The sequence below is a fragment of the Elephantulus edwardii genome, unplaced genomic scaffold, assembly GCF_000299155.1.
Source record: "Elephantulus edwardii isolate Elephantulus edwardi_28Jun2011 unplaced genomic scaffold, EleEdw1.0 scaffold00156, whole genome shotgun sequence".
Lineage (NCBI taxonomy): Eukaryota > Metazoa > Chordata > Mammalia > Macroscelidea > Macroscelididae > Elephantulus > Elephantulus edwardii.
Window position 1 is genome coordinate 875,499 of NW_006399906.1, and position 11,423 is coordinate 886,921.

The 11,423-nt window shown below is 34.8% G+C and overlaps 1 protein-coding gene across 1 annotated transcript in view; it reads right to left on the reverse strand.

Moving 5' to 3' along the window:
• LOC102866788 (tyrosine-protein kinase Fer-like) overlaps positions 1-11,423 on the reverse strand; it is a 575,672-nt gene that overhangs the window by 422,355 nt on the left and 141,894 nt on the right. Inside the window, exon 8 of the mRNA XM_006895050.1 lies at positions 2,637-2,826. Coding sequence (XP_006895112.1) covers positions 2,637-2,826 — 190 coding nt within the window. The remainder of the gene's footprint in view (positions 1-2,636; positions 2,827-11,423) is intronic.

The following is an 11,423-nucleotide window of genomic DNA, read 5'->3' on the forward strand; positions in this document are numbered from 1 at the left end:
ATATATATATATAAATAATTATAAATTCCTTTAAAGCATGCAAAATTATATGCATTTTCATCATTATCAAAAGAACTGGTCAAAGAACCTTACTAATTAAGTACATGTTTAATGTTGTTGTGTAACATCAAGTCAGAACTGACCAACAGTTGAAGTCTCCAGTAGATAATCCAAGGCAGTTAATCATACAGGAGGAGATTTCCCATACTTCTCCATGGAGCAACTGGTGGACTTGAACTGCATGCTTTCAAGATTACAAGTATAGCTTCATATTACTAGGTCACTAGAGCACCCTACTTAAAAATACATCTTTCATAGACTAAGACAAACACATAAATGAAAGACAGAAAATACTCTTACCATATAATACTCTTAGAAAAAGTACTACTTGATCAAGTATGTTACTTAATTTTTATTAGAATGAAATTCAGGAATTAAATCTTCTAAAACATAGTAAAAGAAGACATGAAATATACAATTCTAGTATACCCAATGAAAGAAGGATGGACAATCTCCTCCTGTACTAATTGTTACCCTGAAAACCTAGTAGGGGGTCAGCTATGAGTTGCTTCCAAATCAACAGCAAACAACAATACTTAATAAGAAGGCAAAACTGATTTCAGTAGTTTACATTTTTTACTTCAATTTCTTCTTATATCATCCACTCATGAGTGAAAATTAGAGAGATATCATGCTTATTACCTTTCTAATAATATACTTACACTGGAGAAATATAAATGGTAAAGAATATGAATATTTTGTAAGTAATAAAAGCTAAAAAGAATCAATATAAAAATTATAGATTACTTTAATAATTAAACATAGTGACTGAGTGGTAAGAAGGTGTGCTGCTAACCCAAATGCACATGGTTCGAATCCATCAGCTACTCTGCAGGAAAAGATGGGTAATCTTCTCATATTCCTTTGAAAACCCACAGGACAGTAAGCTATGGGTGAGTTCCAACTTGAAGGTATGTAATAACAACAACATATGCTACATTTAAATACCCATAATTTAACTACAGAAAATGGAATAACACATAAATGCAAGTCTACACACATCCACACACCATTATCACAAAATATTCTAAAATTATTTATGGTATTTCAGATTTGTATTTGGTAAATTAGATAATTAGGAAAAATATCTAAGGGTTCCATTTTATGTTTTCCATTATTCAATGCCTCCCAATGAAAACTTCTGGGAATCAACACCTTAATTAGTTGTTTCAAATAATTACACAGAAACAAACTTCAGTTAAATATTATAATCTAGCTCTTAAACTAAGAGTTGGATCACATAGGAATACAAATGTGAAGTATCTAAAATAAAAAGCAAAACCTGTAAGTTTTGATACCTTTATCTGATTTTTATTTTAAATATTTTCATTTTAAATCTAAATACTGTTTAAGTGAGAAATGCAATTCTAATCAATGATTTCTGTTCATAAATTCTTATCTTGTATAATACAATTTTTAAAAACAAATAACAAAAGAAAGATTCTAAGTCAGCAGTCAGTCAATAATCAGAACAGAGGGGGAACAGGACCTGGGTTATATCACAGCAGCTGGTCAGGCAGAGGTGTGATAGAGAAAGGTACTAAGAGAGAATGAAAAGTTTTCCCATGTCTCAAATATTCTTTTTCATGAAAACCTTCTGCCTAATCCCTTGTTTTCTTTCTTTTTACTTACCCCTTATTCCTATATTTTCTTTTTTCCTCCTCTTGTTCCTTATCTCCTAAACTTGGTTTTCACTTTACTTCTTTCCCTCATCTTTTTCTTTTGCTACCTTTCATCTGTCTCCACCTCATTATACTTCATATTTTCCTTCTGCAATCTTCCTTAAGAGCTTTAGAGATAAAATACTGGAGTTTGCTATGTTGTCAGGAGGGAAAAAGATATGCTGGGATAGTGATAGTCAGTGAAAGAGAGAAAGACCTTCAACAAAATGGATTAACACTCTGATTGCAACAATGGGCTTGATACTGACAATGGCACAGGATAAGAAAAGGTTCAGATCTGTTGTCCATACAGTCACTATAAGTCACTGTGAACTCAAAATACCTAACAACATGGGCTGAACTGTGCCATCTTGTCCTCTCGATCAAAAATGAAAAGAAAAAAAATTTAAAGAGACAGATATTGCAGCCCTGTACTTGTGGATTTTTATTTGTGACTGCAGTACTACAAAATGCTTGGATTTATACTGCTGTGTTTAAATAATCTGCAGAAGAAGGATGGAAAAGTACCTCCTGTGCAATTAACTGACTCTTAAAACCCGCTGGAAGGTCAGCTATAGGTACTGTTTGGAAACAGGGTTTTAATTTTGTCACGTTAATGATAATATAACAGATCAAGATCTGTCCTAAAGCTAATAATTTTCCATTGTTTGAAAAAGAAAGAAAAACACTTCTCTTTATTTATTGAGAACTTCTCCCCACTTCCTGAGAGCTATCAATTGGGATACTAAAAGAGTCTCATTGCTTTCTTTAACTACATTTGCAAAACAGTTGCCACAATAAACCATTTAATTAAAAACTCAGAGAAACAATTCATGTTTGCAAATGGAAATATTTTTCTTGTATTGCCTAGACATTATCTTTTCAAATTTTCCATTAGAGTACTACTTCACTTACCATTGATGTAACTGATCGTGCATCTTCTTCATAATTCACTACTGGAGGGGGTTCTTTCCCAGCATTTTCTTGTACTTTTTGCTCTAATAGTTCCTTCTGTGCTGCAAACTTGGCCTCAGTGCACTTCAGCTGCTGGACTGATTGCTTCAGCTCTTCAAGTGTCTGTTTTTGGCTCAGCAGAAGCACAATACTAAAAAGGGGAAAAAAAACAAACAAAAACTAGAAATGATTTCCACTTCTTTCCTATATAAAGACAAATTTTACTCCTTGGATGCAAAAAATATATTAAACTAAACAGATTTTAAGTCATCACATAGTTAAATGTCTGCTTTAACAAGAGCTAAATGTAAGATGTTTTAAAATATAACTTATGATATTATGAACCTCTTAGAATTGGTAGCTTCTTGTTACAGTAAATAATGCTGAATTCTTAAGTAATCTCTTCTGGAAAACTTTTTTTTAAAAAAATTACTCTAGTGAACATAAATTTTTGAGGATCCTATCTGGGAAAAAATAATCCTCACAATGTACCTAAGCCTTCAAAAAGCTTTTTGCTTGCATCTCTAAGAAAGAAAGGAGGTAATAAATGAAGAAAAGAATGAGAAAGAAGGAAAAAGAACAGGGAGGGAAGACAAATGCAAGGTAACAGTATAAGAAAAAAATTTTTAAGGTATGATAATGTTATAGCTTGAACTGTATTCCTCCAAAACTCATGTTGTAAATCCTAAACACTTTGGTTAGGAATTAAGAGAGCTTGGGTGGCCTGTTCTTCCTGTTTTATATGTCGTTGAATCATTTGCAATTCATAGCAAACCTATGTACAACAACTCTAAACCCTGCTGTACCCTGTGCCAAATTTTATCGTCTCTGACACACCTACCCCCATTACCCTAGTCGCTAAATCAATCCATCTCATCCAGGGTTTTCCTCTCTTAAACTATCACTCCGCCCTCCCAAGTATGACATTCTTCCCCAAGGACTGATCCTGCCTTGCTACATGTCCAAATTATATCAGTCAAATCTTCAGAATCTTTGCCTCCAAGGAGGAGCTTGCCTTCACCCTCCCTAGGATGAACCTGCTTGTTCTCCTATCAGTTCACAGTGTAGTCAATACTGTTCTCCAGCACCACAGCTCAAATGTATCAATGCTCCTTCTATCATCCCTAGTCATTGTACAACCTCCTGAAGCATAACAAGTAAGTGCAAAGACAATGGCCTGGATTGGGCACACCTTACTCTCCAGACTAACATCACTGCTCTTCAGTACTGTGGAAAGGTCTCTGACAGCAGACTTTCACAATGTAATTTGTCTTTTAATTTCCTGGCTGCTGGTACCAAGAGTGCTGATTGTGGAACCAGGCAAACTAAAGCTGTTAACAAACTCAATCTCTTCCTCATCTATAATGATGCTGCCAATCAGCCCAGTGGTAAGAAATTATGCTTTCTTAGGTAGTCTAGGGGTAAGAAATTGTGCTGCCAACACAAAGGCTTATGGTTCAAATTTACCAGCTGTTCTGGGAGAAAGATGGGCAATTCCCTTCCATGTGTTTTACTGCCTTTGAGTACATGCTGGAAAGTAAGCTATGAGTCAGTTCTTAGGGTAAAAAAATAGGATGCTGAGAAAGGCAAAGGGTCAGTGGAAGTGAAGAAGGTAACCCTTAACAAAATGAACTGAGACACTGACAACTGGCTTGAGCATTTGGAGTGTATTACATAACAAAACAGTAACTACATGTGGTTCTATTCCTATTTAAAGATGGGGTTTCTCTGTTATGTCAATGAGGCAATATTAGATGTATCTTAAATTCTTGAGATATAAAAATATTAAGCAATCAATAAAAGATTAAGCAATCAGACAAGAGTAGACATGAGAAGATAGACACAATACCCAAAAGAAACTTTTAAGGAGAAGGAAGGCAGTTGGCATAGTAATGCCATTTTCTCTTTTTTATAACTATTTATTCTTGTAATTAAATAAATCATTACTCATATGTTAATGATTTATTGTAAATTTATCTTCTTTCTTGTTGTTTTGTTGTTGCCGTCGAGTCACTTGCGACTCATAGTGACCCTATGTACAAGAGCCCTAAACCCTACTCTATCCTGTGCCAACTATTTCCGACAAACCACTCCCACTACCCCAATCACTGAATAAATCAATTTCATCAAGGGTCTTCTTCTCCTGTGCTGTCCCTCCACCCTCCCAAGCATGAGGTTGTCCCTCTCCAAGGACTGGTCCCTCCTTACAACATGCCCAAAGTATGTCAAAATCCTTGACTCCAAGGAGCAGCCTGGCTTCATTGAGTTGGGAATTTTTGGAGCTTGCAGAACAGGTTCCAGTTATCACAGGAGAACATCTTCTAAGACAACTGGATGTCTGGACCGACATCCATCTTCCCAATTGGTTGAACTCCTAATAAAGGGTCCGACAGCTTAATGGTAAAGAGTTGTGCTGCCAACCTAAAGGCACGTACTTTGACTCTATAAGAGACTCTGCAAGAGAAAGATGGCCAATATCCTCCCACACGATGTACTGCATTTGAAAAGCCACCTGAGGGTCAGTTATAAGATGGTTACATATACGTAAGACAGTACATAATAAAATCTTAGAACTTGGGGTCACTTTTTTTAGAATCAGAGTATTCAGGATCTTGACCTTCAGTTTGGTGGTAACAAAGCCACCAACAAACAGATGGGAAAGAAATTGGGATCTTTTCCTATAAGAAACAGAGAAGAAATGTCTTCCTCTAAGGCTGGTTGCCTGGGGATGGATTTCTAGTCACCTAAACTGTGAGAAAATAAATCTGTTAAAATCACCCACTTGCTTGCTTTCTTTCACAGAGTATTAGATGGTAGAAATACATTTTGATGAATATCTGCAGGTTAGTTTAAAATATGGAAGGCTTTTAGAAATATGGGAAAAATGAACAGAAAAACATATTTACTGAAAAAGACTGCCTCCGGAAACTCTATCAACTAAGAGAAACAATGAAAGTTATGAAAGTGTCCCAGTCTTTTGTTCATAGGACCGCTATTAGTAGTAGTCTACAACTTGCTGGCACTTAACAACAACAACAACTCTGAAAGCATTACTATTAGCAGTAGTCTTTCACAAATAATTTCATAATGATAAAAGTACAAAATTTAATAGTTTAGAGAATAAATAATTTAAAATAAATGTAATAGGAAATCACTGTCAGGCAAAATAATTACAAAAATCTAACTGTGAACTGTATATTGAAACATTATTTTTAAAAAATATTTCTGTGAATTAAATAAACATATTTTATTCTATCTTCAAATGTCTTAAGCTGACTAATGCCAACCCTCTCATCTTTTTTTATATATATGAAATATATTGTGCATATAGAGCATATATTACTTAATATATTCTATATATATATGGCTTCATGATCAACACCCTTGGCACCAGCAGCCAGGAAATAAAAAAACGTATTGCGATGGGAAAATCTGCTGTTAGGGACCTCTCCAGGGTACTGAAGAGCAAAGGTGTCACTCTGGAGACTAAGGTGCATCTGATACAGGTTATGGTCTTTGCAATCACTTGTTATACATCGGAGTGTTGGACAATTGATGCCTTTGAGCTGTGGTGCTGGAGAAGAGTATTGAATATACCATGGACTGCCAAGAAAACAAGCAGATTCATCCTGCAGAGGGTTAAACCAGGCTGCTCCTTGGAGGCAAGGATTCTAGGGCTTCATATGACATACTTTGGACATGTTGTAAGGAGGGACAGGTCCTTGGAAAGGGACATCATGCTTGGGAGGGTGGAGGGATGGCGTAGGAGGAGAAGACCCTCTATGAGGAGGATTGTTTCAGTGACTGGGGTAAGTGGATGGGTGTGTCAGAGGCAGTGCAATTGGCACAGGATAGAACTGGGTTTAGGGCTGTTGTACATAGGGTCGCTATGAGTCATAAGCGACTCGATGGCACATAATAACAACATTTTTATATATATATTATATATGTATTTTTTTCACTTGAGTACACAAATAGTTTATGGTAGATAGGTGTCTTAGTGATCCACATACTGATGCTATAAAACAAATGGCATACATTGGTATCTAAATTTTTTAACTACTATTAATTTTAATGAAAATTCACAGAGACTTTGGATTTCCATTCATTCATTGTTGCACTTTTCTCCCTGCCCTCCTCTTCCCCCACCCCAGTTCACTCTTCCCTTTGAAAAGTAAAAGAAAAATTCTTTTATTGTTTTACAATCCATCTCCACGGTCCACTCCACTATGCAGCCTTTGCTCTGGACTCCTATCCTCTCATCTTAAAGACTGCTATACTTCTTTGCCAAATGTGTATATATGTTACTTCATACAACATAGCAATGGGTCATTACAGATGTGAGTAATAATATCTTGATATAGGAATAGTACATACAGTATATACATTATCAATATCTTGGAACTATCTAGATGAATCTGACACAATCCTCAATCCTTCAAAGAAGAAGCAAGAGGGGGGAATATTAGAGAAGTCCTGTAACTCAAGAGATATAAGCAACTGCCATCAAGTTAATTCCAACTCATAATGAGCTTCCATCATGTTTCCCAGGCTATTAAACCATCAGGGGAGAAGAAAGCTTTTTTTTTCAGTCCCAAGGACAAGGTGATAGATTCAAACAGTTGATCTTTCAGTGAGCAGCTCAACACATAAAACACTATGCCACCAGAACTCTTAGTATGACGGGAACAGAATTTTTTTTTTTCTATTGACTAAGCGCTAAGGTCAAAAGGAGAAAATTAATGTAACATGGAGCCAAGAGCCAAAAATTATATAAAACCTTTAGAAACTAGAAAAGGCAAGAAAACAGATTCTTCCCTAAAGCCTCCAGAAATAATTCACTTTATCAGCATTGTAGTTTTAGGCTTATAAAACTCATTTTGGATTTCAGACTTCCAGCAAAGTAATAGAATTAATTTATAGTGTTTTAAGCTACAAAATTTGTGGTAATTTCTTACAGCAGCAACAGAGATATATTTTAATTGTAATATATTACAAATGCCAACAGAGATATATTTTAATTTTTAAATGTCAAAAGGAACCCTAATAGCATAGTGGGTTAAGTATTCAGTTGCTAACTATAAAGTCTATAGTTTGAACCACACAGAAGATGAGAAGGGTTGTTTTCCTATAAAGATTCTGTAAGGCAGTTTCACTCCGTCCTAAAGGGTCATTACAAGTTGGAATCTACTGAACATAAAAGGATTTTATTTTGTGTTTTAATTTTGTCTAAGGATAAATCAGAAAGGGCTTTAAACTGACCAATAGCCAGTTCTAACTAAAACAACAGATTAAGGATTAAAAAAAACAAAACAAAACCTATAAGCATGATTTCAGCCAGGTAGGTGGGAGAATAAATCACAGTGAGCTACTTCATTAAATGAGAAATAGCAAAAGGATTGGATTATCATAAACATGGTAATATTTTTAAAAATTTAAAAGGCATATGTATTTTACAATTTATAGAAAGAATTTTTTTAATTTAAAAGTTATTTCCACAGTGTTGGTAATCTCTATGTATTGTCATTTACTCAAGTTTGAATAATGACCAAGATCTAAAATGCTGTAACTAAAAAGATCCACTTTCAGTCACCCCATCTGAGAATTTTCCTAAGCTCACACCAAGGTTTGATTGTCAGTTCACTGTCAGGTTGTCAGGTCAGTGAGTCTTCACTCTTAAGTACAGATTCTTCCATCATTCTTATTTCTGCTCTTAAGGTTATGCACTCCAGTTCTTGTAGCCATCATAAATGCCACTTTGTTTTCCCTTTTCCTACTTTAAATACAAATGTTTTCTCTACACTAACGTTGTTCTGTTTAGTAACATACCTCTTCACACTTATATCCTGGGAGTTTGGGGGATATTGTTCTATTCAGTATGGTAAACAAGTTGTCAGTAGGTTTTATTTTCTTTTATTTTATTCTATTTTAATTTGCAATTTTTTTATTTCTGCTGTAGTAATATGACTTGGGTAAGTTACAGCTAAAAATACTGGGCCATTATATAAAAAACAAAAAAGAAAGGTCTGAATAGTAGTAGGAAGAAGACAGACCCATTAAGGATTGGTGAATCTATAAATGACAAATTGGTAACTTCACTAGGTTTGTTTCTTTCCCCCCCTCATATATTGAAAAAAGCCAGCACCCCCAAATCATTACTGAAAAGATTTATGAATAACCTAACAAATTTTACTCTCTTTAAATTTTACTCTCTAGCCAAAACAGAATAGGAGCAGCCTATCAAGACAGAGAACTTTCAGAAAATATAAACACTCTTGTCATGTAGGAGACATGGTGGTTAAGCACTAAACTCAAACTGGGTGGGGAAAATCTTCCTGTCTATATGGTTGCAATAAGGTGAAATTAATTTGAAGGCAATGGGACTCGAGTTAAACATTACAGAAAAACAGTGGGCCCAATCTGTCTATGACGGCAAAAGCCAAGTGAAAAGACTTGATTTTCATGTTATCTAGGCTATAGTGAGAAATTGCAATCCACCTGTTCGTGTGTACCATCAAGGTGAAGCTGACCCTTCAGTAGGTTTTTAAAAGCAGTAAATCATATGGGAGTTGACAGCCTATCTTTCTTTTACAGAGCAATCGGAGGATTTGAACTGCTTAGCATTGTGTTGGCAGCACAACTCCTTAACACTAAGTTGCCAGAGCTACCTACTAGGGTGCTATTAAAGAAGGCCAAACAGGAACTGCAAAGGCTTGTAAAGAGCCCTCCTCTGTCGGATAAAAGTGAAGTCTCACAGAAGTACAGACTACTCACCTAACCTAAAGAACTAGAAACTCCTTTCTCTCCCACTGGGGTTGCATCAAAGGAATTCTGCTGCAGTATTAGAATTTTCAACACTACTTTATGAAGCAATTCTCTTAAGGCTCATTGGGGAGTAAGAACTCTAATCTCACCCAGCAGTACTACTAAGTGACCAACTTTCAAAGTGATAAGGGTATAAAACAGATTGAAACAATATAAAATTGAATAATCATTTACTTTTTCAATGTCAAGCCAACTTTAATAATTTTTAATGCTACTGAGTTATAACTAACATGTGTCCGGTGTATTTTCCTCTAAACTATTTTCTAATACATTATTATATTCAGAATAGAATGCGATAATTTCCATCTAAATAAATATGATGTAGACACAATGGTGGACCGTGTTTGGTGGAAATCCCTGATTAAAATGAGCTTGGAAGCAGGAGAGGCATCCACTTCCAAAAGAGCTTGCTTCCAGAAACTCTATGAACTTGGAGAAATGATGAAAGTTATACAAATGTTCAGGTCTTTCTTCCACAGGGTTCCTATAGGTCATCTACAACTTGATTGCACTTAACAACAACAACAACAGATACAATGATAAAGGTATGTATACAGGATTAATATTTGGTGTTATATTAAAATTATACAATATCAAGTGATTGATTGTATATCTTTTAATATATATTTACATTTAAATACAATATAATTCTGCAAGACCTATATTTTTATCCAGAATTTAAATGCTTATAAAAGTATAAGCTCTGCTTTTGTTACAATGTGAATACAGAAAATTCTTTAGGTTTATTTTTACTTTCAATTATTTCTTTCTTTACAATCAGAAGAGAATAAAATAGATGAATGGGAACTTCTAAGAATCAAATCCCCAGGTACATCAAAAACTTCTCCAACAGAATAAAAGGGAAACAAACAGGCTGGGGAAAAATATTTGGTAATGATGTATCTGATAAGTGACTCATATCTAAAATTTATAGAATACTTCAGCACCTCAACAAGAAAAAGGTAAATAATCCAACTGCAAAATGGGCATAGGATATAAATAGACATTTCACAAAAAAAAAGACATTCAGATGGCTTACAAACACATGAAGAAACGTTCAAAATCCCCAGCTCTCAGAGATATGCAAATAAAACAACTATGAGATATCATCTCATCCTAGTAATAATAGCAAAGTACAGCAGAGCAGCAAAGAACAAATTGTGGTAAAATTGTGGAGAGACTGGAACCTTTATTCACTGCTGGTGGAAGTATAAAATGGTGCGAAAACTATTGAAGGTGGTATGGTGTTTTCTCAAAAAATTGGAAATAGAAATACCATTTGACGCAGTAATTCCAATACTAGGAATAAACCATAAAGAAACCAGAGTTTCTACCCTCCCCCCCAAAAAAAAATTTAAAATATATATATATATATATAATCTCCACACCCACATTTATTTGGGTGTTACTCTCAATAGCAAAGACATGGAAGAAACCCAAATACCCTACAACAAATAAATGGATAAACTACAGTATAGTCACACAATTGGATACTACACAGCACTGAAAGACAAAGAACTCATAAAATATTATACAACATGGATGACCCCAGAAAATAGTAAGCTGAGTGAAATATCTCAGCCAAGAGAGGACAAATACTGATTAATACCATTGCTATAAAACAGGACTAACAAAAGAAGGCATAAATAATGAATACTGCATTGGAAAAGAGGAAGGAAAGACCTGTTTAAAAGGAATATATAATTAGGCATTATACGTATGACAACAGCCCAGAATAAGAAGTGCATTGGAAAGAGGACTTGGGGAGAGGAAAGATAAGGAAGTAATTGTGCAAAACTGAGTATTTTTTTTTTTAAAGTGAACTGAGGAAGGGGGATATAAAGGAGGGAGGTTAAATATAATGACTGAAGATCTAACTTTTCTATAAGCTTTCATTAAAATCACAATTAAAGTAAAAATATT